We start from the raw sequence: 23,194 nt of genomic DNA, 5'->3' as shown, positions 1-23,194 counted from the left end.
TAGGGGAGCTAAGTGCTCTTTACCAAGATTTAGTGCGGAGCCGGTCAATAACGGGCCGCTCCATCATTGTTCCGTCGATGACACTGGGACCTGCCTTTGGAAAACATTCCAACCGTCAAACGGCTTAGTACATCCGTGGCCACACTGTGCTACCACAGGAGGGGAGGAGAAGAGGGAGTTCTGGGATAGGCCACCGTCTCTGTCTCTACACATAATAGCACAGTGTGTGCAGTGCATTGCAGTGCACACAGCACAGTACAGCACATGGCTCAGACGGAAGGATTCAGAGAAGATGACGCATTTGGTCATATATCTGGGTCATCTATCTTTACCCCCATACTAATGAGTCAGTGGGCCCTCTCTTCATCATTGTGGTCCAGAACATACATTATTTGAAACTGGGATCATTAAGGTGACTATGCCATCCATCGTTTGCATGCATGGCTGAACTTGCTTGTGGGTAATGTTTATGGCGAGAAGGTCCGGGGCTTTGTCCGGCGAATTTTAAGTTAGAAACCGAACAAGTTGACACGGGGACAAAATTAATTTGAGGAAATGGCACATATTCCGCCATTACCAGAGAGAAGCTAGACGGACAGTTTTAACTTTCTTTCCTTATTCAAGCAACACAACCTCCCAACGAGAAATGATTTACACAAAAAATAAAAGATTGAAAAAAGAAACGCATCTTACGTAAATTTGCCACAAACAAACTCTTAATTTGCGCTAATTTATTTTCTTGACTTGCTTGTCTCATTCCCTCTTCCTGAGGCCCTTCCCAAGGGCTACTTTGAAAACCAAAGTGTCTGTTCTCTCTTTCCGTGTGCTGTGTTTAAAACCAACCTAGATTAAATCAAGCTTAATTAGACTGTCTTGGAACAGAACAGAACAAACCAAAGCAAAGTCCAAGAAGCTAGTGCTTATCTTCAAATTGGCTCGGCTACACCTTTGATAGTCTTGCTAATTGGTTTAAAGCGGGACATGCATTTCACCTGCTTTGCCCTGTATCAACAAGATGGCCAATCTGTATCTAACAGCTATGACTCCGAGAACAGCACTGGCTCTCACTTTGTTAATGTTTTTCCATATCTAGGCTAACCAGGACCTCGACACGAATGCAACGCATTAAGTCCGGGCAGGTAAACATTTATTTACTGCACCTTGGCTCCTGGAAAACTTTTGGACAGCCCTTGCTTCAGTTTCCTTCTACTCAGAGACCTAGACATCACACGGGGCCCCTGACAACTTTGATCAATTTGTCCTAGTTCTCGCTTAACTGTAGCCCAATTCATCATCTGTAATGACCAAGGCTTGGGAGCTAGGCTGGGTAGACTTGGTTCAAGACGGAGGATCGCAGACACAAAGAAGCAAAATGACTAAAATGGGAAACATGCTCCCCTGTGACCTGGTAGCGCTCCATTAACAATGTCCTATTGGACCCGACGTTCCAGCCAGCCAGACCTCGGCTCTGATGCCGGAAGCTCAGAACTCAAAGATGAGGCTGTGGCTTCTGAAAATCTCTTAACGGTTCCTCTCAACACATTCAATAAAATGTTTAAACAGAAATGAAAATTAAAAACTCATGCATTTTGGATTATTTGAGAATCCCTTACGTCTAAATCCCCACAGCAAATTTATCTTGATCTGACACATAGCCCATTTAGAAGACGACCGTTGCTAGCTGTATTCTTGTTCTAGCGCAGCCTCTCTTATTTTGAGCTGTTTAAACCCAGGGCAAGTATATTCTGCTGTTTTCTCAATTAGCGAGTCTCATCGATTGTGCGCCAGGGAACTACAGAAAAGCTCACCTTTATGCAGGAGGGTCTGTCTTGAGAAGAAGAGATACCCCGCTCGCAGGAAATGGCCTTTCCAAAATGGGTTAAGATGGGCTAAAACCGGAGAAATCGACAAAACTCTCCCCAGCAATGTAACACCTCATCAAGCCAGTGTACCTGTCCTCCCTCCCTCCCTCCCTCCCTCCCACCCTCCCTCTCTCCATCCATCCCTCTCTCCCTTCATACCCTCATCCCTTCCTCTGTCCCAATGGTATCAGGTGCCACCTGGGCCCTGGGGCTCTTGCCAAATGTAACAGTAAGCCCTGGATCCCGGACTGCTGGCTCTCTCTCTGTCTCTGTAATGTATTTACTAGGGTTCACTATCACATGTTTTAATTAGGGGGATAACAAGGCCCTGGTTCTCTGCCGGATTTGCTAACTTCACACATCATGATTAGTTTCCCTCTCCCCAACAATGTACAGTACCTGACTGTGTGTTTGTGTGTGTGTGTGTGTGTGTGTGTGTGTGTGTGTGTGTGTGTGTGTCCTACATCCCTGGAATAACTAGGAAGGGAAGGAGAGACACAAGTCAAGTGTCACCATAGGGAAAGGAAGGAAAAAAGAAGGGAGGATTGAGGAGGGGTTAGACCACAGTGATGTAGGCCTGTGTGTATAGCTGTAGTGCATCTGGAGGAGTAGGTCGTTGAGAGGACTAGTGGAGCGGGGCGAGGCTCAGGGTCATAAAACTCCCTCTGAGACACTTGACTGCTCCTCTGACATTTAATTATTTCTACAACATATGCAAGCGTGTAAAGGCACACACAAACACACACACACATACAAATACATGCATGGACACATGCAAACACACACAAACACTTGATCACTTTCTTTTACTGTATTGTACTTTATGTGGATCCAATATTTGCATGTATACTGGCTCCCAATTACTAATCCAAACCAAAGGAGAGAGAAGTCTGACTTGACGATTCGTAAATGTATCTCGCTATAGAGCCTGTGTGTGTTCATGTGTGTGTGTTTTAGTGGGTGTGTGATTTTTGTTCAGTGTGGGTGTATATCCTCTAACCATATTCTCTGTCTGTCTTGTCCTACAGAGGGAGGAGAGAATGAGACAGGTGTGATGGACAGCCTAATGGAAGCCTTGCAATCCGGAGCGGCCTTCCGCGACCGCCGAAAACGAACCCCGCGCAACGGTAAGGTCCCCCCCACCTCTGGCGAGGTCACTTCCTCCCTCGCTGGCGACCATCTGTGTCCTGCACGGCCACGGAGTAACTGCCATACCTCTTTAAACGTTACGTATAACCTGATTCCATCAACACACTCAGTCTCAACCATTGTCCTTAATATGAAAGGAGTGTTGCGGGACCAAGTCGGTTATATGCAGAGGGAAGACACATGTCTGTACGCTCATGTGCTTCTGTGCACATATGTGTACCATCCCTGTGCACTTCATTACACATCGTCATTCATAAGGCACTGATTACAATAGAAATGGGATGCGAGTGGGGGCTATGGGCTAGAGGTGATTTAGCATAATCCTAATGTTAACATATTCCATCCTGCCATGATGAATGGCCTGTGCCCAGGGGGGTGGTAAGGTGCCACCTGGTAGAGGTGCCAGGTTACATTGATATGCAGGTGGAGAGACAGAGCCCTGTCTGTATAGAGGGGCTAGAGGTTCCACAGGTGCTGCTCCATCTCTGTGGTGGATGAGGAGATACTGTGATATTCCTGGTGCAGACTCCCTGCTCCATGCTAATCGCTAAGCTGTTATCGGCTCATTAGGCCTCATTAGGGTTAGGTTAGCATAGCTTAGTATGAACAGAGGGAGTGAGTATGCACAGTGGTTTAGGCCCTGAACCTAGGCACTGAATATGGTAGTAGCTCCCTTTTTCCCTCTGATATGCTAGGTATAATTTGTGAAATTGGTGAAATCTATACAGTCCTCTCAAATCTATACAAGTGCCTTGGTGGTATGGAGTTAGGAGTTGTTTATGGAAGGGCCTATAGTTAAAAGCCTATTTCAGGCAGGAAGTTGACAACTCCTATGGAGCACTCATTCAGTGTTATACCAACAACCTCAACAACAAATATACCAGCATATGCACACCATGACAGAAATAATCGTCCTAAATTAACTGTCACTATGTGAAATGACCTGTTCATTTCTCATCTTTCTTATCTTGGCAAATCACTTCTCCCTAACAGGTCCATTGTCAAGGTTTGTCCAAAAAGACCAGGCTAATGAAACAGGGTGTCACAACTCACAACACATACTCCTGAGTCCTGCTCTTCCTAGCTTGGCTCACACTCTGAACTCGCTGGAAGACAGCCAGCCATGTGGAGAAAAACACACACACACACACACACACACACACACACACACACACACACACACACCCACACACACACACTCTTCTGATTCACCTGCCCTCCGTCTACAATATCTCTCCAACTCTAACATGGTTCACCAAGACTGACAACATGGGAGATACACATGACATGATTCCAAACCAACCCAATCTCTTTTTCTTCTCAAGTGTCTTCTCTCTCTGTGTGAATGAGACAGTTTGTACTGTACTGCTGTGTGTATTGTGCCAACACCAAGACTTTTCAGAGTGGATAATTGGTGCCAAACTCCTGAAATGACTCGTCTGATATCTTTCTCTCTTTCTCTTTCTCTTCCCCCTTTCTTTGTCCTCCCTTTCTTTTTCTTCTGTTTATTTCGTCAATGTTGCAGGTGATCAAAGTCCATCCAGTCCTGCCTCTCGGTGGCCAGGTGCTAACCATGGTAACACAACCAATGCTGTGTCTGTAGTTTAACCCTGTACCTGCTTCTATGCTGCCCTGTACTGCACCGCCTCCACTCCTGGCTGTGTAACTCATCTGGCTTCTTCCCTCACCTACTGAACCAGAGCTGGTGTACTCTCTGACAGACTCCTACACTAATCTATAACTTCTCTGATGATTTCTGTGACTACAGTCAATTAGGTTACATAGTGTTATCTTGTTTCAGTGGTGATATCAACTTGACGTGGTTACAGACTGATTAGATTGATTTGAATGATTGGATTAGGTTACAGAGAGGTAGATTGATTATCTCAATAACAGGAATGAATATAGGCCTCATAGAGATCTGGCCAAATGTAGTGCACTAGGTAATAGGGTTGAATTTTGGACGCACCTCAGACTTGAAAGTAGTGCTCTTTAGCTTCCCTCCTGCTTTGTTAACTCAGTGACTCAAGCTCAGTCTGGTTTCTGTGAAGTAGACCAGCCCTTTTATTGTAGATCTCCTACTCCTGTAGGCCTATGCTGATAGAGCGTGACGTCACATCCTGTCTCGTGGCACTTTTTAGGAAGCGCTTTGTCAGCAACACAAGGGCTATAATTGCCTTTCGTCATTCGCCACAAACGTCATGCTCCATCCCTCACTCTTTCTTTTCCAGCCAGGGCATTCGTCTGGTAAAAGTCAACCGTTGCACAAAGCGCAAACACCCCCAAATACTTTCCTTTAATGGATTCTTGCCTTTGTGTGCCCTGGCCTACCGTGGTGGAATGTTGTGATTTCTTCCTCCCCCCACCACCTATCTCTCTAGTCTGGTGCATCTCTGTGGAGTGCATGTTACGCTGTTGACTGTCTTTGCCTTTGTCTCTGTCTGTGTCTCTTCAAGTGTGTGTGTGTGCGTGTGTCTCTGTGTGTGTCTGCGTGTGTGCATTCGTCTTTGTTTGCGTGTCTATGTCAGTGGTCACCAACCTTTTCTGAGTCAAGATCACTTTCACAGTCAAAAAGCATGCCCGAGATCTAGCGTTTTTTTTTTTAATGACTTAAACATGTACGTCTATGCAACTTCCTGGAAGCTATAGGCATGGTGATTTGAGCTATCCGATTGGCAAGTGCAGCAGGCACACTTGATTTAGCCACAACTCTCCTGGCCTGCCGGGTAGGCGGAGTTTGTCCCTTCAGACAAATGAAATGGTTCAAAATGGGAATATATTGCTTACCCGGCACGCAGGGCTTCTGAATCAAGTGCACCTACCGCCAACAGTGGTAATAGGAGCATAAGGCTTTATTGTTGGCTTTTCTGCAGAAATGTTTGGTGATCGACTAGGAATGCCTAGAAGCGAATGACCGGTTGGTGACCACTGATCTATGTATTTCTGTGTGTGTGTTATTTTCCTTAGTAGCACTCCTGCTTTGCATATGCGTTTGACCTTCTATCCTATATAGTTTTGATAAGCCATACACAACCCAATGGGCCAATTGATGGTCTCTGTATGTAGCCTCTTCACTTCTCACTGCCTGGCACTGCTGAGTCCTCACACTACAGAGTCCTCACAAATCATATGAGATATATACAACCCCGCTGCACCCCATTGGCAATGTATTATTGTATTCTGATATGTGTGCAGTGTGTATCTGTGTGCATTTCTTTCTATTGTCGAGATAGAGGCCTGTATATGATGTGATAAACAGCTGTGTGGATTGTAACCCCATTAGGTTATGAGAGGTATGGTGTAACAGAGAATACTCTTGACATATGCAGGCTCCCAAGGATTGTGTGGCAAATGGGTTCTGGAATCAAAGCACCATGCTGTAGGGGAAATTTGGATAAAATGTGTATGTTGCGAGGGGTTAGAGCGCCAAATGGCATCATATCCCCTATATAGCGCCCTAATAGGGCCCTGGTCAAAAGTAATGCACTACATAGGGAATATGGTTCCATTTGGGACGCAATCAGAAATTCACCAGCTGTGAAAAAAATACAATTAAGCTCCCCCTGCTACCGATGGATGATTAGACGACAAAAGGCTCCTTCTCCTGAATCGCTGATTAGCTGTCTTTTGGAGGAGGCTGTTGCTATTTTGGCGACAACGGAGGAGGAAATTGCCGACATTTGAGTGTCAGCTTTTCGAGAATGGTTTCTAGGTCAGAACAACATCTGTAATGTTCGTCTGTGCTTTTCCGTTTCTCATTGTTTTCTTTTCATTTTCATCCCATTACGACACAGAACTGACTCAGAACTTGACAAGAACTTAGCCCAGATATCCCTCCCTCTCAGAGACAATGGCACTTGTGATAATTTCATGAAGTCCACAGAATCTACTCATCCTGCTTAGTCATATCTGTTGTAATCTCACAGTTTCAAAGTGTGATTAACCTTTTGTCATCCTACAAACGAGCATCATATACAAGAGGAGTTTGTTTACATTGGAGGAGTTCAGTTGAAAGCACTTTGTCTTTCTTTACCATTGTTAAGATGGAACTGCTTTCCCTCACATTAACCCTAAAAGTGCCAAAATATGTTTTGCTTAAAAGCACCAACAGGGGTCATTTTTACACTAAATTGGTAACGATTGCAAAGAGACACTGTCTTGCAAGTAGCAAATGGTTGAAATTCACAAAAATAAGCATATATTTCAACATTTTCAAACATTTATTTATAGTTTTTTTTTTATGTAAAAAAAAATACACTTTAGTATGTTTTTCATGTTTTGAACAGGTATTTATCAATTTCATCCAGAGCCACTTCAAATCAAATGTTATTTGTCACATACACGTGTTTAGCAGATGTTATTGCGGGTGTAGCGAAATGCTTGTGCTTCTAGCTCCGACAGTGCAATAATATCTAACAAGTAATATCTAACAATTTCACAACATATACCTAATACACACAAATCTAGTAAGGAATGGAATTTAAGAATATATACATATATGGACAAGCAATGACAGAGCGGCATGGACTAAGAGACAGTAGAATATTTTAGAATAGAATACAGTATATATATATATGAGATGAGTAGTGCTCCTAAGAGCTAGTCGCGAGGCCGCCATCCTCGTCGGCGCCAGATCCTTAGTACCACTTGTTATGAAAATACAGCATGTCTGTTATTCATTCACATGTTATGTTTCTGTGATACTCAGTGGCTGTGAAATTGGCGATTGAGCTAATCTGGCGATATGGGTGATATAGGTGATATTGGCGCCGGTGCCATCAGCCTTTGAGCTCCAACTTTGGAACGCTACGGGCTATCAATTCAGTTACAATTGCCTCTGCAAGATGACTCTCGACTTGGTATAGAGATGTTGACTGGAAGCTAAATATGTATTTATGCATTTTTTTAGTAATTTTTAAGTTTAAGTTAAGTGGCTGCCAGGGGCCAAATATATGGGTGGCTCCATATCTATATATTTTCAGGGTACATACAGTGCCTTTAGAAAGTATTCACACCCCTTGACTTTTTCTACATTTTGTTGTGTTACAGCCTGAATTTTTAATGGATTTAAAAAAATGTCACTGGTCTACACACAATACCCCATAATGTCAAAGTGGAATTATGTTTTGTTGTGGCAAGCCTAAATAAGTTCAGGAGTAAAGATTTGCTTAACAAGTCACATAATAAATTGCATGGACTCACTCTGCATGCAATAATAGTGTTTAACATGATTTTTGAATGGCTACCTCATCTCTGTACCCCACACATACAATTATCTGTAAGGTCCCACAGTCGAGCAGTGAATTTCAAACATAGATTCAACCACAAAGACCAGGGAGGTTTTAATATGCCTCGCAAAGAAGGGCACCTATAAGTAGATGGGTAAAAAACAGATATTGAATATCCATTTGAGCATGGTGAAGTTATTAATTACACTTTGGATGGTGTATCAATACACCCAGTCACGACAAAGTTACAGGTGTCTTTCCTAACTCAGTTGCCGGAGAGGAAGGAAACCACTCAGGGATTTCACCATGAAACAGTTAGTGTTCAATGGCTGTGATAGGAGAAAACTGAGGATGGATCAACAACATTGTTCTTACTCCACAACACTAACCTAATTGACAGAGTGAAAAGAAGGAAGCCTGTACAGAATAAATATATTCCAACACATGCATCCCGTTTGCAACAAAGCACTAAAGTAATACTGCAAAAAAAAATGGCAGAGCAATTAACTTTTTGTCCTGAATACAAAGTGTTATGTTTGGGGCAAATCAAATACAACACATTACTGTGTACCACTCTCCATATTTTCAAGCATGGTGGTGGCTGCATCATGTTATGGGTATGCTTGTAGTCATTAAGGACTGGGGAGTTTTCAGGATAAAAAAATAAACTGAATGGAGCTAAGCACAGGCAAAATCCTAAAGGGAAACCTGGTTCTGCTTTCCACCAGACACTAGGAGATTAATTCACCTTTCAGCAGGACAATAATCTAAAACACAAGGCCAAATTTACACTGGAGTTGCTTACCAAGAAGACAGTGAATGTTCCTGAGTGGCCGAGTTACAGTTTTTACTTAAATCTGCTTGAAAATCTATGGCAAGACATGAAAATGGTTGTCTAGCAATGATCAACAACCAATTTGACAGTGCATGAAGAATTTAGAAAATAATAATGGGCATATATTGTACAATCCAGGTGTGCAAAGCTCTTAGAGACTTACCCAGAAAGACTCACAGCAGTAATCACTGCCAAAGGTGATACTAACTTGTATTGACTCAGGGGTGTGACTACTTATGTAAATTAGATATTTCTGTATTTAATTTTCAATATAAAAATATGAAAACATGTTTTCACTTCGTCGTTATGGGGTATTGTGTGTAGATGGGTGAGAAAAAAACATATATTTAATCAATTTTGAATTCAGGCTGTAACACAACAAAATGTGGAATTAAGTCAAGGGGATGAAATCTTTCTGAAGGCACTCTACCTCTGTGCCAAATTGTGTGCTTTTATCACAAAGTCTACGATTGAGTCCACATTTTCAGCTTAGCCACCCACCACTAGTATACAAAAGATAGATTATTTTTCAGTCCTCCATATTAACACAGAAATCATGGTAAATTGTGTTTTTTGGTCAGGAACTAGTTGTTTGACAATTTCAGAACAAAGAAAAGTGTTTAGAAATTGACATTTATTACCGGTACTTTTAGGGTTAAAGCCAATTTCCAGAACATTTCCAACATCTCCGCCTCTCCAATTATGTGAAACGTAATAAAACCCTGTGAAGTCATCATAACCTACTTGATGCAATTACAGAAGCCAGAGGCTAGAACCAGGCATTATGTTATGTGGGTGTATGCGTGTTCATTCTCCTCAACCAGACAATGCATGTTATTGGCATGATGTGTGGGTCAACTCGGGCATACATGATTTCCAGGAACTGTATTTTTTCCTTCAAATTAGAAAGGTTGCACGTCTCAATTCAATTCAGAAAACGTTATTTATTCTCAAGGGGCTTAATATCACAAGGCTTAAAGTGGTAGTGCAGGCAACGCTTATGCATTCTATTTTTGACGTCAAATCCAACACCGGTGTGTGTGGCCAAATAGCTCTATTTTCATGTAATCTGACCAAAGCACCGGTTCCAATCCAAGTGCCAATGTCGTTTAGCAAACTACAGGTGCTCTTTGGCCAAGCACACCAGTGGTGGGTTTGGCGTCGAAATGAGAATGCATGAACAGAAAATAACCCCATACCTACTGTAAAATATGGTGGTGGATCTTTGATGTTATGGGGATATTTTGCTTCCACTGGTCCTGGTGCCCTTGTTAAGGTCAACGGCATCTTGGATTTTACCCAGTACCAGGACATTTTAGCCCAAAACGTTGTTGCGTCTGCCAGGAGGCTTAAACTTGGCCGTGAGTGGATCTTCCAGCAAGACAATAACCCCAACTGAGTTCCGTGTGGCTCAGTTGGTAGAGCATGGCGCTTGCAATGCCAGGGTTGTAGGTTCGATTCCCATCGGGGACCAGTACAAAAAAGTATGAAAAATGTATGCACTCACTACTGTATGTCGCTCTGGATAAGAGCGTCTGCTAAATGACAAAACAATTTGTAAAAAATATATCTAAATCCACAAAGAAATTGTTAATTGGCCACAAAATCAACATTAATCTCTGGACTTGAAAACCTGTGGTTGGAAGGATTCTGTAGAGAGGAATCGTCTAAGATCCCTCCCAATGTGTTCTCCAACTCATAAAACATTTTAGAAAAAGTCTCAGAGTGCCGTTTAACCTCGCAAGGTTAGGTATTAAAGGGTATTGAAAACGGGTGTAAATCATTTTGATCCCTAACTTTTTGAGAAAAAAAGTATTACTTGTTAAACATAATCAATTTTTCTGAGCAATTGTATTAGTATTTATTTATTTAATGCAGTGTTTTTTGCTCATCTTTATCAAGGGTGTCAATAATTTCGGACCCCACTGTAGCAAGGCAACATAACCAACAACATACAACGGTATATACACTGAGTGTACAAAACATTGCTCTTTCCATGTCATATAATATAAATATGCCATTTAGCAGACGCTTTTATCCAAAGCGACTTACAGTCATGTGTGCATACATTTTTACGTATGGGTGGTCCCGGGGATCGAACCCACTACCCTGGCGTTACAAGTGCCATGCTCTACCAATTGAGCTACAGAGGACCACATAGACTGACCAGGTGAATTCAGGTGAAAGCTATAATGTCACTTGTTAAATCCACTTTAATCAGTGTCGATGAAGGGGAGGAGACAGGTTAAAGATGGATTTCTAAGCTTTGAGACAATTGAGACATGGACTGTGATGTGTGCCATTCAGAGGGTGAATGGGCAAGACAAAAGATTTAAGTGCCTTTGAACGGGGTATGGTAGTAGGTGCCAAGTGCACTGGTTTGAGTGTGTCAAGAACTGCAACGCTGCTGGGTTTTTCATGCTCAATAGTTTCCCGTGTGTATCAAGAATGGTCCTCCACCCAAAGGACATCCAGCCAACTTGACACAACTGTGGGAAGCATTGGAGTCAACATGGGCCAGCATCCCTGTGGAATGCTTTCGACACCTTGTAGAGTCCATGGCCCGATGAATTGAGGCTGTTCTGAGGGTGTTCCTAATGTTTTGTATACTCAGTGTATATAGCTTACATAACCAACAACATACATTGGTATATACAGTGCATTCGGAAAGTATTCAGACCCCTTGACTTTTTCCACATGTTGTTACGTTACAGCCTTATTCTAAAATGGATTAAATTGTTTTTTCCCCCTCATCAATCTACACACAATACCCCATAATGACTACACAAAAACAAGTTTTTAGAAAATTTGGCAAAAAATACATGAATAAATACTAAAATCTCACATTTACATAAGAATTCAAACCCTTTACTCAGTACTTTGTTGAATCACCTTTGGCAGCGATTACAGCCTCGAGTCTTCATGGGTATGATGCTACAAGCTTGGCACACCTGTTTTGGGGACGTTCTCCCATTCCTCTCTGCAGATCCTCTCAAGCTCTGTCAGGTTGGATGGGGAGCGTCGCTGCATAGCTATTTTCAGGTCTCTTAAGATATGTTAGATCGGGTTCAAGTCCGGGCTCTGGCTGGGCCACTCAAGGACATTCAGAGACTTGTCCTGAAGCTTGCGTTGTCTTGGCTGTGTGCTTAGGGTCGTTGTCCTGTTGGAACGTGAACCTTCGCCCCAGTCTGGGATCCTGAGCACACTGGAGCAGGTTTTCATCAAGTATCTCTCTGTACTTTGATCCGTTCATCTTTCCCTCGATCCTGACTAGTCGCCCAGTCCCTGCCACTGAAAAACATCCCCACAGCATGATGATGCCACCACCATGCTTAACCGTAGTGATGGTGCCAGGTTTCCTTCAGACGTGATGCTTGGCATTCAGGCCAAAGAGTTCAATCTTGGTTTCATCAGACCAGAGAATCTTGTTTCTCATGGTCTGAGTCCTTTAGGTGCCTTTTGGCAAACTCCAAGCGGGCTGTCATGTGCCTTTTACTGAGGAGTGGCTTCCGTCTGGCCACTCTACCATAAAGACCTGATTGGTGGAGTGCTGCAGAGATGGTTGTCCTTCTGGAAGGTTCTCCCATCGCCACAGAGGAACTCTGGAGCTCTGTCAGAGTCACCTCCCTGACCAAGGCCCTTCTCCCCCGATTGCTCAGTTTGGCCGGGCGGCCAGCTCTAAGAAGAGGCTTAGTGGTTATAAACTTCTTCCATTTAAGAATGATGGAGGCCACTGTGTTCTTGGGGACCTTCAATGCTGATGAAATGTTTTGGTAACCTTCCCCAGATCTGTGCCTCGACACAATCCTGTCTCTGAGCTCTACGGACAATTCCTTTCATGGCTTGGTTTTTGCTCTGACAAGCACTGTCAACTGTGGGACCTTATATACAGTGCCTTTCAAAAGTATTCATCCCCCTTACCTTCAGAAGTCACATAATTAGTTAAATAAAGTGTCACATGATCTCAGTATATATACACCTGTTCTGAAAGGACCCAGAGTCTGCAACACCACTAAGCAAGGGGCACCACCAAGCAAGCGGCACCATGAAGACCAAGGACCTCTCCAAACAGGTCAGGGACAAAGTTGTGGAGAAGTACAGATCAGGGTTGGGTTATAAAAAAATATCTGAAACTTTTAACATCCCACGGAGCACCATTTAAATCCATTATTTATAAAATTGAAAGAATATGACACCATAATAAACCTGCCAAGAGACGGCCGCCCACCAAAACTCACGGACCAGGCAAGGAGGCATTAATCAGAGAGGCAACAAAGAGACCAAAGATAACTCTGAAGGAGCTGCAAGGCTCCAGAGCGGAGATTGGAGTATCTTTCCATAGGACCACTTTAAGCTGTACACTCCATGGAGCTGGGCTTTACGGAAGAGTGGCCAGAAAAAAGCCATTGCTTAAAGAACAAAATAAGCAAACACGTTTGGTATTCGCCAAAAGCCATGTGGGAGACTCCCCAAACATATGGAAGAAGGTACTCTGGTCAGATGAGACTAAAATTGAGCTTTTTGGCCATCAAGGAAAACGCTATGTCTGGCACAAACCCAACACCTCTCATCACCCCGAGAACACCATCCCCACAGTGAAGCATGGTGGTGGCAGCATCATGCTGTGGGGATGTTTTTCATCGGCAGGGACTGGGAAACTGGTCAGAATTGAAGGAATGATGGATGGCGCTAAATACAGGGAAATTCTTGAGGGAAACCTGTTTCAGTCTTCCAGAGATTTGAGACTGGGACGGAGGTTCACCTTCCAGCAGCACAATGACCCTAAGCATACTGCTAAAGCAACACTTGGGTGGTTTAAGGGGAAACATTTAAATGTCTTGGAATGGCCTAGTCAAAGCCCAGACCTCAATCCAATTGAGTATCTGTGGTATCACTGAAAGATTGCTGTACACCAGCGGAACCCATCCAAGTTGAAGGAGCTGGAGCAGTTTTGCCTTGAAGAATGGGCAAAAATCCCAGTGGCTAGATGTGCCAAGCTTATAGAGACATACCCCAAGAGACTTGCAGCTGTACTTTCTGCAAAGGTTTGCTCAACAAAGTATTGACATTGGTAGGGTGAATATTTATGCACGCTCAAGTTTTCTGTTTTTTTGTCTTATTTCTTGTTTGTTTCACCCCAAAAAATATTTTGCATCTTGAAAGTGGTAGGCATGTTGTGTAAATCAAATAATACAACTCCCCAAAAATCCATATTTCAAAATATGAAAAATTCCAAGGGGGGTGAATACTTTCGCAAGCCACTGTAGACAGGTGTGTGGCAGGTGTGTGGCTTTCCAAATCATGTACAATCAATTGAATTAACCACAGGTGGACTCCAATCAAGTTGTAGAAATATTTCAAGGATGATCAATGGAAACAGAATGCACCTGAGCTCAATTTCGAGTCTCATAGCAAAGGGTCTGAATACTTACGTAAATAAGGTAGTTCTGTTTAAAATTTTGTATAAATTAGTAAATATTTCTAAAAACCTGTTTTCGCTTTGTTATATTGGGGTATTATGTGTAGATTGATGGCAAAAAAAATATTTTATCAATTTTAAAATAAGTCTGTAACGTAACAAAATGTGGGAAAAGTCAAGGGGTCTGAATACTTTCCGAATGCACTGTAGATAGGCTAAATAACCTACAACATATGTTGGTATATACATAGGCTATATAACCAACAATGTACAATGGTATATACTGTAGATATTCTACATAACCAACAACAACATACACAACAGGAGAGATTGTTAAATTCAGTCAATTCAGGAAGTAAACTGAAATTCCAATTAAACTATTTGAATTTCAGTTCACTTCCTGAAATGACTGAATTAAAATGGAATTGACCCCAACCCTGTTGTTGCATACAAGAGCTTATCAAGCCTCAACACTGATATTCACCCGAATATGGGTAAATAAGAGCATGGGGATTTTGCCCTCAAAAGCCCCCTCTTTCCCCCCACTCTGGTGTGTTGATACCCGGGGTATAACCCAAGAGATTGGTTGGTAAGAGAGAGGCATGGAGCCTGCTTGTACATCCTCTCACCATCGATTGGTCTGTGATGAAAGCCACAGACTCAGTAGCTCTTTCATACAGGGCATCTCCCAAAAGGCACATCAATCAGATTTCAAAAGAGGATGGGAGCCAATCGGTATTTATTTACTGCCCATTTTCAAAGTCATTACGATCTCCGTAACCAGTACTATCCTCTCCTCTCTGGATTCACCTTCACTGTTTCGCCCATCAAAAGTGTGAGTGTGTGCATGTATGAGTGTGTTTGTGTGTGTATGTGCGTACATGTGTGTGTCCTTCCACTAGCCTCATAAGGGCCTCTTTGACATTGAATGGACAGAGATCATCTTACCTCCATTAAAGCACAGAAGAGATGCTGTGATATAACGCTTGCCGCAGTTATGGGATTTCAGGACCCTACCGCCTAATCTCACCGGTCTAGCCATTTATTCAGCCAGGCAAGAGGGGAGAGCTGGCCCCCTGTAAATGTAATGAAGATTAAATTACCTATTTTCAGTCATGATATTTTTAAGGGGAGAAAGGGATGTATCAGCAAAGAAGCAAATGAAAGAGAGGGGAGAGAGTGGAGGGAGGAGAAAGCCGGACCACGCTAAAGGATTTTTTTCCCCCATCGTGTCGTAAATGATCTCTCAATACCATACAGTGAGTGAAAAAAGTATTTGATCCCCTGCTGATTTTGTACGTTTGCCCACTGACAAAGACACGATCAGTCTATAATTTTAATGGTAGGTTTATTTGAACAGTGAGAGACAGAATAACAACAACAAAATCCAGAAAAAAACATGTCAAAAATGTTAGAAATTGATTTGCATTTTAATGAGGGAAATAAGTATTTCACCCCTCTGCAAAACATGACTTAGTACTTGGTGGCAAAACCCTTGTTGGCAATCACAGAGGTCAGACGTTTCTTGTAGTTGGCCACCAGATTTGCACACATCTCTGGAGGGATTTTGTCCCACTCCTCTTTGCAGATCTTCTCCAAGTCATTAAGGTTTCGAGGCTGACGTTTGGCAACTCGAACCTTCAGCTCCCTCCACAGATTTTCTATGGGATTAAGGTCTGGAGACTGGCTAGGCCACTCCAGGACCTTAATGTGCTTCTTCTTGAGCCACTCCTTTGTTGCCTTGGCCGTGTGTTTTGGGTCATTGTCATGCTGGAATACCCATCCACGACCCATTTTCAATGCCCTGGCTGAGGGAAGGAGGTTCTCACCCAAACACAAAGATGTATGCACGCATGACTGTAAGTCGCTTTGGATAAAAGCGTCTGCTAAATGGCATATTATTATTATATTATTATAAGATTTGACGGTACATGGCCCCGTCCATCGTCCCTTTGATGCGGTGAAGTTGTCCTGTCCCCTTAGCAGAAGAACACCCCCAAAGCATAATGTTTCCACCTCCGTCTGCTAAATGGCATATTATTATATTTGTATGTTTGACGGTGGGTTGGTGTTCTTGGGGTCATAGGCAGCATCCCTCCTCCTCCAAACACGGCGAGTTGAGTTGATGCCAAAGAGCTCGATTTTGGTCTCATCTGACCACAACACTTTCACCCAGTTCTCCTCTGAATCATTCAGATGTTCATTGGCAAACTTCAGATGGCCCTGTATATGTGCTTTCTTGAGCAGGGGGACCTTGCGAGCGCTGCAGGATTTCAGTCCTTCACGGCGTAGTGTGTTACCAATTGTTTTCTTGGTGACTATGGTCCCAGCTGTCTTGAGATCATTGACAAGATCCTCCCGTGTAGTTCTGGGCTGATTCCTCACCGTTCTCATGATCATTGCAACTCCACAAGGTGAGATCTTGCATGGAGCCCCAGGCCGAGGGAGATTGACAGTTCTTTTGTGTTTCTTCCATTTGCGAATAATCGCACCAACTGTTGTCACCTTCTCACCAAGCTGCTTGGTGATGGTCTTGTAGCCCATTCCAGCTTTGTGTAGCTCTACAATCTTGTCCCTGACATCCTTGAAGAGCTCTTTGGTCTTGGCCATGGTGGAGAGTTTGGAATCTTGATTGCTTCTGTGGACAGGTGTCTTTTATACAGGTAACAAGCTGAGATTAGGAGTGCTCCTAATCTCAGCTCATTACCTGTATAAAAGACACCTGGGAGCCAGAAATCTTTCTGATTGAGAGGGGGTCAAATACTTATTTCCCTCATTAAAATGCAAATCAATTTATAACATTTTTGACATGCGTTATTCTGGATTGTTTTGTTGTTATTCTGTCTCTCAATGTTCAAATAAACCTACCATTAAAATTATAGACTGATCATTTCTTTGTCAATGGGCAAACGTACAAAATCAGCAGGGGATCAAATACTTTTTTCCCTCACTGTATGTATTAGGTTGTCCCTACTAATGGGCCTACGTACTAGATGGCTATGTTTTGTTGAGCTAGGGAGCCATTTCTTCATCCTGCATGTGATCTGGGGAGAATTACACAGTTTGTTACTTAAATGAATCAATGTTATTATATCACGTAGATGTGATGGTGATCGCAATTCCCTTAGCAAGTAATTTCCTCTCGTACATATGTTCTTGTGTACATGTCTCTTTATCGCTCCCTTCCTCTCTTTCATTATGTCTCCCACTCTCTGGCTTGTGCTCCCTCACGGTCTCAGACACAGGTACGCACACACATACACACACACGTATGCACACGCACACATAAACACACTTACACACATAAACAGACGTACACAGGTGCACGTACACGCACACACGTACACACACACGTTATGTTCTTCTATCCTCGTGGGGACCTAAAATTAATTTCCATTCAAAATCCTTACCTTAACCCTAACCGTAACCCCCCCCACCCCCCCCCACCCCACACACACACACACACACTATCATATAGGGGCTGTTGCTATATAGAACCTCACTGTTGGCAGACTAAAGCCCCTGCCTCCACCCCTGCACTTCAGGGTGCCCCCGTAGCCCCTCCTAAAAGATGTGGAGCTAACGTGACATGCTAGAGCCGAGAGGACCTGGAGGGTAGTGCGCTTGGCTATGGACTGGGGGTGGCTTAGTAGATCCTAGATATCAATAGATGGGAAGAGAGGCTCTGTGAAGAAGGCCGCTTGAACCCTATCACCTGCTTGTGATAGATAAAGGATACTTATCAACAGCCAAAAGGAAGAGGCTAGATAGAGGAAGGACTGAAGGATTGGAGGCCCGGCAGATCTGTCGAGCAGTTTTATGTCCGAGGGTGGATGTGCTTCACTTCTATTGTCACCCTCTATTCTTCTCACAGACCCAAAGGACCTTCTGTCCAGAAAAAATCAATTTGACAGGCCTAGTGAAATACCATCATGGAAATATAAATGAAGATTTTATGTGCCGTTTGAGTACCCCCGCCGCATAACTGATCTACCGTTTTACTCCGCCAGTCGAGCTGGAGAGGACAGTTAAAATGAGCCGAGTGTGACACAATATCAATTTTTTGAGGATAAATCAAATCTCAATAAAAGGTTGGACGTTCTGAATGGCAAGCCGAAGACGACCAGATCTCCAGCCATGCATTATATGGTTCCTTACAAGAGCCTTTTGACCTCCGTTAAGGGTCCCATCTAGGTGCCCGCCTCCCCTCATGTTGTGTCCATATGACGCAGACCCCTCTGTGTGTACACTTACAATGGCAGGCCTTACTCCCTGCCTGAGTGTGTCGTAAATACCCTTTCAGTTTTCTGTGAAATGCGGTTTATATCCCATCTCCTATTTTTTTTTTATCTAAAGCATTGATGCAATACAGCAGCATTTCTCACTTCTCTTTTCACTCTCCGAATTCTCTCAATACAGCACTGGTCCTCAAGTATGTGGGCAGATCTTGGAAAAGGTCATCTGAAGTGTAAATTGTCAATATCGGATCAATTTGGGAGGGCAAATATTCTTCTGAGCCCCCGTAATTGAAGGTTTTATCTGATTTTTACCCTGGCACATTCGTACAATAGGATTGATTTCACTCATTGCGTGATGAAATCCTAATAGACCTATAACTCTCCGCTGCTAAAAGCAAAGGGGGGAATCACTTTAAGAGAAGAAAAAACTGAGACGGTATAGAGAGGCGTATGAACCAACCAACTGACTGTCCTCAGGGCTGAAAAATTGGCCTCATAATATTCCAATAGAATCTCCGCAGCTATCATACTTAGCCTTTTGAAGGATGGAAAGTTCCCTTGGACGAATTAAACCTTACTCATCACCTATTAGAGCAGAGAGAGAGCGAAGAGGTTCTAATAATAATCGGCAGTAGAATAAATAAAGGCTCTCCGCAATGGCGTGTAGTTATGTTCTGTGACAATGATAGGCGATTGCACCGTTTTAATGCTATTTCCTATAGTTTTTTTTCTCATCTCCAAATGGTGAGGTGGCCATTACCCACAGACAAATAGCATCTGGGTGGTGTTTGCATTGGAGTGTCAGCCACTATCCATGATCTGTCAGGCGCCATGGCGCGGAATTAATATTTTAGTTTCCCATTTGGCGGTCTGGATGGCGTGTAATAAGGAAGCATAGAGTGGTGTAGGCAGATTGTCAACCAAGGCTGAGTGATAGGACTAATTCCTAGAGAAAGGAGAAATCCTCCTCCTCCTACAACGGTGCTACTGTGGAGTTTCAATGAGCACAATTGTCTATAAAAATGTTTTTGTTTGATTAGCAGTTCATGGGATTGTGCCGTTACAGATTAGGTGATTTTCAAATGTAGTTTGTTGCAAAGCTCTAATTGGTGTAATTGCTTTAATTTCCAATCCCCCATATATATTTTTTATAAATACACTATATATACAAAGTATGTGGACACCCCTTCAAATGAGTTGATTCGGCTATTTCAGCCACACCCGTCGGTGACAGGTGTATAGAATCGAGCACACAGCCATACAATCGACATAGACAAACATTGGCAGTAGAATGGTGTTACTAAAGAGCTAAGTGACTTTCAACGTGGCACTGTCATAGGATGCCACCTTTCCAACAAGTCAGTTCGTCAAATTTCTGCCCTGCTAGAGCAGCCCTGGTTAACTGTAAGTGCTGTTATTGTGAAGTGGAAACATCTAGGAGCAACAATGGCTCAGCCTTGAAGTGGTAGGCCTCACAAGCTCACAGAACGGGATCGCCGAGTGCTGAAGCTATCCTCGGTTGCAACACTCACTACCGAGTTCCAAACTGCCTCTGGAAGCAAACTCAGCACAATAACTGTTTGTCGGGTGCTTCATGAAATGGGTTTCCATGTTCGAGCAGCTGCACACAAGCCTAACATGGGCAATGCCAAGCGACGGCTGGAGTTGTGTAAAGCTTGCCGCCATTGGACTCTGGAGCAGTGGAAACGCGTTCTCTGGAGTGATGAATCACGCTTCACCATCTGAGAGTCAGACGGACTAATCTGGGTTTAGCGGATGCCAGGAGAACGCTACCTGCCCCAATCCATAGTGCCAACTGTAAAGTTTGGTGAAGGAGGAATAATGATCTGGGGCTGTTTTTCATGGTTCGGGCAAGGCCCCTTAGTTCCAGTGAAGGGAAATCTTAACGCTACAGCATACAATGACATTCTAGACGATTCTGTGCTTCCAACTTTTTGGCAACAGTTTGGGGAAGGCCTTTTCCTGTTTCAGCATGACAATGCCCCCATGCACAAAGCAAGGTCCATACAGAAATGATTTGTTAAGATCAGTGTGGAAGAACTTGACTGTCCTGCACAGAGCCCTGACCTCAACCCCATCGAAGCCGTTTGGGATGATTTCGAACACTGACTGCAAGCCAGGCCTAATCGCACAACATCAGTGCCCGACCTCACTAATGCTCTTGTGGCTGAATGGAAGCAAGTCCCTACAGCAATGTTCCAACATCTAGTGGAAAGCCTTTCCAGAAGAGTGGAGGCTGTTATAGCAGCAAAGGGGGGGAAATTGTGTACATTGTTGAGGGGGGAAAAACAATTCAATCCATTTAAGAATAAGGCTGCATAGTAACAAAATGTGGAAAAAGTGAAGGGGTCTGAATACTTTCCGAATGCACTATATGTTTACCCATAATATTTTTAACAGTGGAATATTTAGAGTTTTTACCATCTCCTATTTTTCTTTGGTTAGGAAACATATATCAGCATATTGATTAGGAGCCTATCATTTCACTCGTTTTGTTATTTGAATGATGCGCTGCAATATGGCTGTTAATTACATGTAATTAAGTGAACCACCTGGGCCTCTTAATGCTCACTTCTGAAAGGTATAATAACTCCTGACAATGTGAATACAACTCCTGTCTGCTCCCTGCAGTGCAGTAAGCATTGGCAATCTGGACAGATTGTTTACACTGGAAAGTCAGTCAGTTATCCTGGTCCCAGATGTGTTTGTGCTGTCTTGCCACCCTATGGCCATACAACTACCGAAGTTGGCTATCCTGCACAAACAGATCTGGGACCATGCTATCAGTGAGTATTAGCATTAGGAATTTAGTTTGAATTGTCTAATAGGGGCAACTTTATATCTGACCTGTGGCATTATAATAGCATTTCTTGGTTGTAGATAAGGGTAGCAATACATTAGACTGAGCACCGAGCAGTAGAGCTCCCCTAGTGGATCCTCTGATTTGCTTCATCTATTTTGCCTCAATACACATCACAAGTAGCAAAACAGATGTGGAGCTGTTAAATATATCAAATTTCCAAACAGATGTGTTTTATGTCTCAGGTAGTAGGGGCATGTTTGCACTATTTATCAAGTTTAGCCTTTTCAATTAGTCTTTAAAAGTTCAATGAAAGAGTGCAATTTTAAAAAATCACAAGGTGTTTCAAGGTCACAATTGGGATACGTTCAGCTGTCTGGTGTGTGTGTGTGACAGAGGCAGACCACTGGCTTTCAAAGGCAACAGCAGGCTTTCCAATGACACAGAGAAAGAACATTCATGTCACTGCCCGCGCACGGTAGCATTCCTGTTTAGACAGACAGGGAGAAAAGATGGAGAGAGAGGAGGGTTGGAAGGAAGGAAAAAATAAGGGAGAGAGCTAGAGGGAGAGGAGGGTCGGAGGGTCGGAGAGTAAGAGAGAGATGGAGGGGAGGAGAGAGTAAGAAGGATATAAAGGGTGAGAGGGAAAGAGAGAGGGAATGAGGGCTTAGGGTGCAAGATGGAGATTGAGCGAGAGAGAGGGGGCATTGTCGGGTGGCAGAGGAGGAGAGAAAGATGGACAGAGAGAAACACAGAGTTAAACAAAGCGAGAGAGAGAGAGAGAGCGTGACAGCGAGAGTGGGGGGAGGGTAAAAATAAGTCAGCAGTGAAGGCTGCATTAATGTGGAGAGCCCTCATGATGGTTAGTTCGGCAGAGAGCCCCCCGGCAAGAATCTCTGCGCCCACCCAGGCACTCCAAGCGTGATTGTGCCTGACATCGCTCCATCACTAATGTTGACGGATGCCCATTTGCGAGTCCGCACGCATTTATTTATTTATCTGTTTATTTGTGTCAAGTTTATTTATTGATGGGGCTCGAGGATGTGACGGCAAATTTCCATTTGTGCAGAGAAAGAACGAACGAGAGAAAGTGGGAGATAGAGTGCCTAAGTGTGTGCAACATTTACACTCGAATGAATGGCCCCGTCTGTCGGAGGAGGGAGAGCAGGTTCCCCATTTAGATTCCAGCGGTCCAAATGGCTATCCCTCTCTCCTGTTAATGGAAAACGGATATGACCCATTTAGTTACTTAGCACTAATCCCACTGGTTTAGTGGCTCCTTTCTCGCTCTCGCGTTCTCTCTCTTTCTCCTCTCTTTTTTCTTTCTTTCCTCATTTTTCTTTTGACTTATAGTTGGATGGTTTCTGGATTGATTTGAGCAGCGTGAGATCTCTATGAGTTCTCTCTGTGTGTGAGACCTCTCATAGGTATGGGTTATTTTTAGAGGGCTTTTTTTTTTACACAGACTTCCACATGAACTGTGTACAGCAGGACTCGTGAACAGTGCAAGACGGCTGCAATACAGCCATGCAATACAGCCATTGTCAGGGGGAGTTTGTCCATATCTGATTTTAAACTTATAATCATTGATGTTTACATTAAAAGCAGTGCTGTAAAGTACTTAAGTAAAAATACTTGAAAG

At 43.3% G+C, this 23,194-nt stretch overlaps 1 protein-coding gene across 1 annotated transcript in view; it reads left to right on the top strand.

The window, feature by feature from the left end:
* Positions 1-23,194, top strand: part of diaph2 (diaphanous-related formin 2) — a 643,868-nt gene that overhangs the window by 583,353 nt on the left and 37,321 nt on the right. Inside the window, exons 28-29 of the mRNA XM_084147077.1 lie at positions 2,891-2,989; positions 4,537-4,587. Of these exons, the coding sequence (XP_084003203.1) occupies positions 2,891-2,989; positions 4,537-4,587 (150 nt within the window). The remainder of the gene's footprint in view (positions 1-2,890; positions 2,990-4,536; positions 4,588-23,194) is intronic.

The sequence above is a fragment of the Coregonus lavaretus genome (genome assembly GCF_964263955.1).
Source record: "Coregonus lavaretus genome assembly, chromosome: 29".
Lineage (NCBI taxonomy): Eukaryota > Metazoa > Chordata > Actinopteri > Salmoniformes > Salmonidae > Coregonus > Coregonus lavaretus.
The sequence above is the reverse complement of the archived record's forward strand: the minus strand, read 5'-3'. Positions and strand labels throughout refer to the sequence as shown.